Source organism: Sinocyclocheilus grahami, unplaced genomic scaffold (assembly GCF_001515645.1).
Source record: "Sinocyclocheilus grahami isolate Dianchi unplaced genomic scaffold, SAMN03320097.WGS_v1.1 scaffold831.1, whole genome shotgun sequence".
Classification (NCBI taxonomy): Eukaryota; Metazoa; Chordata; class Actinopteri; order Cypriniformes; family Cyprinidae; genus Sinocyclocheilus; species Sinocyclocheilus grahami.
In genome coordinates this window covers 582,658-588,468 of record NW_015506010.1, presented here as the reverse complement: position 1 = coordinate 588,468, position 5,811 = coordinate 582,658, and the positions used below count along the sequence as shown (strand labels likewise).

The window sequence follows — 5,811 nt, the reverse complement described above, 5'->3', positions numbered from 1 at the left end:
CTAACACTCTAATGAGTGTTAGTTGACATGTAGATGCAAAGATGCTCATAGTTAGTAGAATGCCTGAAGTGGATGAAATAAAGTGTAACCCTCAGATTTAGCAGAAATTTGTGATCCCATGAGACCAGTGGTATATTTCCTATTCAACGACATAACTCTCTGATTATGTCATACTATGACCATAGTCATAATTAAAGGAATAAACTATCTAGTCAAAACTGCTTCCTGAAATCTTAGTAACTTTGTTGCAAATCCGCAGTTCAAACCACACTGCTTCAACAATATACAACTATTGTTAATGACATCATGCAGGTGGTGAAGTAATAATAATTTTGATTATTCCTGTATTTAATTAACATGGCATCTGAGGACTACTTTGCCACTTTGGTTTCTCTATAGTTTTGCTTTATTTCCAGATGTTTGATTCCATCGTGGGTTCCCTCTTATGTCATACTCCTTCAAGTTTCCCCTGCAGACTTGTGCACATGCATACTCATCAAGTCCAAATGTCATACTAACAAAAAACGATTCTTCCAATGAGAGCTGTAGTTCCGACCACGCAAGTTTTCATGAATGCTTGCTGAAACTATGATTTGAGGAAACACTGATTTGTTGAACTGTGTTGGTAACGATGGAACTTGTGACCATAGTTGGTGCTTTTTGGAAACACACCCCAGGCTATAAGATACATCGAGTTTGTGTAATTCTGCAGATGCAGATTTCGTCGGTTTAAGAAGTGTTTCAACATTGCATCAACTACTGATGAACACATGTTTATTTAAATCATCACTCGGTAGGTTATTTAACCATCTATTACAATGTCATTGGAAGGTTTTTGCCTTTCAAACACATTAAAAAGTACAAATTCACATTATTTTTTTATATTACCTGAAATGTGTAATGTAATGGATTACTTCTACAATTTTGGTCATGTAATTTGGAATCAGTAATGAATTACAATTGGTAAGTAATCCACCCTGCTCTGTGTGTGTCATACCATTGAACTTTGACTCTATTGACAATATAGAATGATCATGTAGATGTCATGTAAAAAAAAATCATGTGCAAACCATGCTTTGAATTTGGGTGAAAAATACACCTCCCAAGCAATTAGACCATGAAACAAATAATTATGCATGTTACTAAACACTGGTGATGTATAGCTGTGAAAGTTCTTATACATTAACCCCAGTTTGGGAAACCCTTGTTTAATGTATGTTTAATGCATTTTATGATGTTGATTTAAAAAATGGAATATATTTTCATCTCCTTTGGTTTTTTTATATCAATATGGTACATTTAATAGTAAGTTTAAAACAAGTTAGGTAAACTATAAGTAATTATGCAACTGCATGTCAACTAGCAGTCATTAGAGCATTAGTAGACTATCTGCTTAATATCTGCTAACACTCTATTTTGATGGTCCCACAACATAAACTACTGACTATAATTAACCTTGCAACTACATGTTAACTTATTCTACAAACCCAAGCCCTAACAGTCTACTAATATGCTAACACTCTAATGAGTGTTAGTTGACATGTAGATGCAAAGATGCTCATAGTTAGTAGAATGCCTGAAGTGGATGAAATAAAGTGTAACCCTCAGATTTAGCAGAAATTTGTGATCCCATGAGACCAGTGGTATATTTCCTATTCAACGACATAACTCTCTGATTATGTCATACTATGACCATAGTCATAATTAAAGGAATAAACTATCTAGTCAAAACTGCTTCCTGAAATCTTAGTAACTTTGTTGCAAATCCGCAGTTCAAACCACACTGCTTCAACAATATACAACTATTGTTAATGACATCATGCAGGTGGTGAAGTAATAATAATTTTGATTATTCCTGTATTTAATTAACATGGCATCTGAGGACTACTTTGCCACTTTGGTTTCTCTATAGTTTTGCTTTATTTCCAGATGTTTGATTCCATCGTGGGTTCCCTCTTATGTCATACTCCTTCAAGTTTCCCCTGCAGACTTGTGCACATGCATACTCATCAAGTCCAAATGTCATACTAACAAAAAACGATTCTTCCAATGAGAGCTGTAGTTCCGACCACGCAAGTTTATGAATGCTTGCTGAAACTATGATTTGAGGAAACACTGATTCGTTGAACTGTGTTGGTAACGATGGAACTTGTGACCATAGTTGGTGCTTTTTGGAAACACACCCCAGGCTATAAGATACATCGAGTTTTCTGTGTAATTCTGCAGATGCAGATTTCGTGCAGGTCTGCGCATAAGTCCTAATATGTAGCAGGACTTCTATTTAAGTAAACTCAAGATTTTCCATGCAGGACTCACCACTGTGCAGCAGAGTGGCCAAAACCACCAGAGGAGAGCCAGAATCAGCAGTAGCATCACTATCAGTAGCGCTATGGCCAGGATCGTACCATCAGACTGCAGGTAGAAACAGATATGAACACTTCTCTGAGTGGGACTGTTTTTTGTTATGACAGCAAATCCAAATGACATGCAGAAAAGCATTTGGAAAATGCAATGGAACAATAAGATGATGTCAGTTGTTCAATCTCCAGTTCAAACAATGGTTGCATGAATGGGAGCTCGCTATGAAAATAAAAGATGATGCATGCTGAAAGGGATGGTTATTAACCGAGGGGATGAACTAAGTTACAAGTGATCTCACTGGGAGATCTCATAACCCATTGGCTTGTGGGAAGGTTTTGGATTTGTCTGTTGGGAAACCTATTGTGCTCTTCTAAAGAGCTTTGACTGGCACCACTTTACAGGAAACACTCCAGCAATCCTTTTAATAATTTTTTATCGTAATTTTGTTTTCCTTTGCACAAAAGTTCCCAACCTGTAGAATCTTTTGTTTACTTTCCTTTAACACATTTTTCACAGTAATTTGGCTGCTTTTTCAAAAGCTAAAACACTACAGCAATGGCTGTTAGCTAGAGAATCATTTTGAATAATATTGCTGCTTCAAGCCTTATGAATTCAAATGTTGGGTAGTAGCCTAACGTAATTATATTTTTAAGTAGCATGAAAGAAGTCAAACTATATTTAAAATAGTGCAGCTCCAGTAGCATGCTACGTCTTCCAACATCAAGCGGTTTGGTACACAAATCAAAATTTTGGGGTAATTATTAATTTATTTACTTACTTTTTTTAAAGAAACTGATACTTTTAATCAGCAAGAGCGTGTTAAAAAAATCTAATGTGACACTGACCATTTTTAGAATGGTACATAAAATGTCTATTTCAAATACATGCTGTTCTTCAAACTTTCCTTCATTAAATAATCCTGAAAAAAACACACTTTCCACTCCTAATTAAGTAGCAGAACTGTTTACAGTATTGATAACAATAATATATGTTTAGTGAGCAGCAAATCAGAATAATTTCTTTTTCTTCTTCTTCTTCTGAGACTAAATTTGGACTGTATCTCCTCCTAGAGTTGTGAAGCTACAATCACCAAACTCAGGTCAGGCCTTCAGACTTGTCTGACTCAGGTTGCTATATCTTTTATTTTCTTTCATTGAGGGGGTCAAAACTTGTGTACAATAACACTTATAGAGTGTTTAAGCTGTGTATCACCAGCGAAGCTTAATGACTATCCGACATCATGCTAATGTGCTAATCTAGGGTGACCATATGTGCAATTTTCCCAGGACGCGTCCTGGCCAGAATTTCTATATTGCCTAAAATATCTAGGTTTTGGCTTTGTTTGCATGAGCAGACCGATCGGTGTATGACATCAAAATACCATACAGACAGTTCCTTATGCGCATGAATGGGTGCTCGCTATGAAAATAAAAGATGATGCATGCTGAAAGGGATGGTAATTAACCGAGGGGATGAACTAAGTTACAAGTGATCTCACTGGGAGATCTCATAACCCATTGGCTTGTGGGAAGGTTTTGGATTTGTCTGTTGGGAAACCTATTGTGCTCTTCTAAAGAGCTTTGACTGGCACCACTTTACAGGAAACACTCCAGCAATCCTTTTAATAATTTTTTATCGTAATTTTGTTTTCCTTTGCACAAAAGTTCCCAACCTGTAGAATCTTTTGTTTACTTTCCTTTGACACATTTTTCACAGTAATTTGGCTGCTTTTTCAAAAGCTAAAACACTACAGCAATGGCTGTTAGCTAGAGAATCATTTTGAATAATATTGCTGCTTCAAGCCTTATGAATTCAAATGTTGGGTAGTAGCCTAACGTAATTATAATTTTAAGTAGCATGAAAGTAGTCAAACTATATTTAAAATAGTGCAGCTCCAGTAGCATGCTACGTCTTCCAACATCAAGCGGTTTGGTACACAAATCAAAATTTTGGGGTAATTAATTTATTTACTTACTTTTTTTAAAGAAACTGATACTTTTAATCAGCAAGAGCGTGTTAAAAAAAATCTAATGTGACACTGACCATTTTTAGAATGGTACATAAAATGTCTATTTCAAATACATGCTGTTCTTCAAACTTTCCTTCATCAAATAATCCTGAAAAAAACACACTTTCCACTCCTAATTAAGTAGCAGAACTGTTTACAGTATTGATAACAATAATATATGTTTAGTGAGCAGCAAATCAGAATGATTTCTTTCATGTTAGCAACATGCTAATCACGATAAAAACATGCTAGCAACATAATAATCATACTAGCAACATGCTAGCATCATGGTAATCATGCTATAAAAATTCTAACATGTTAATCATGATAAAAACACGCTAACAACATTGTAATGTGCTCAATCATGCAATCTAAACTTTCAAACTTCAAGCTTTTACAACTGCTTCAAACTTTCAGGTTAGGCTTTCTCAAGCCAGCCTCAACAAACTTTACTCATCTAGTTTTAATTTATAATATTACTTCACAATATTACTGGTTTTGATGCAACCTTGGTTCAAAGACTCTTCCTTCAAAAACAAACAAATCTTACTGACACCAAACTGTTGAACAGTAGTGTACAGTAGCTTCCCCAATACTGGTTGTAAAACACAAGTAATAAAGCACAAAATATGATTTAGAATAATACTTACACAGCTTACAGTGGTGATAGTAACAGAACTAGAGATAAAACTCAAGCCTTCGTTCATGCTAACGTAAAGGGAGGCTGCCCTGCAATAAACATAATAAAAAAAAATACTTAAATCCTTTGAAAACACTACATTGCATTCCTTAATGAGGCACAGGTAACATTTCTGCCACTAGAAAGAAAGTGCAAATATTTCTCTGGGACACTTACGTTCCCTCCTCTCGAAGAACAGGAGCTGGACAGAGCAGATACGTGTCCTCCACTACCAATGGCTTCACCACTAATAAAAACGATAAATGCATAATCACATTTCAAATGGCAAATCTGGAAAATACTGCATAAAATATACAGTGGTGTGAAAAAGTGTTGGCCCCTTCCTAATTTCTTATTTTTTTGCATGTTTGTCACACTTTAATGTTTCAGATCATCAAACTAATTTAAATATTAGTAAAAGATAACACAAGTGAACACAACATGCAGTTTTTAAATGAAGGTTTTTATTATTAAGGGAAAACATAATCCAAAACTACATGGCCCTGTGTGAAAAAGTGTTTGCCCCCTAAACCTAATAACTGGTTGGGCCACCCTTAGCAGCAACAACTGCAATCAAGCGTTTGCGATAACTTGCAATGAGTCTGTTACAGCGCTGTGGAGGAATTTTGGTCCACTCATCTATGCAGAATTGTGGTAATTCAGCCACATTGGAGGATTTTCGAGCATGAACCACCTTTTTAAGGTCATGCCACAGCATCTCAATAGGATTCAGGTCAGGACTTTGACTAGGCCACTCCAAAGT

General features: G+C 35.7%; 1 protein-coding gene across 1 annotated transcript in view; it reads right to left on the bottom strand.

The window, feature by feature from the left end:
- Positions 1 to 5,811, bottom strand: part of LOC107562635 (anthrax toxin receptor 1-like) — a 101,923-nt gene that overhangs the window by 57,921 nt on the left and 38,191 nt on the right. Inside the window, exons 9-11 of the mRNA XM_016247308.1 lie at positions 5,226 to 5,295; positions 5,020 to 5,098; positions 2,317 to 2,412 (exon numbers count right to left, since the gene is read on the bottom strand). Of these exons, the coding sequence (XP_016102794.1) occupies positions 2,317 to 2,412; positions 5,020 to 5,098; positions 5,226 to 5,295 (245 nt within the window). The remainder of the gene's footprint in view (positions 1 to 2,316; positions 2,413 to 5,019; positions 5,099 to 5,225; positions 5,296 to 5,811) is intronic.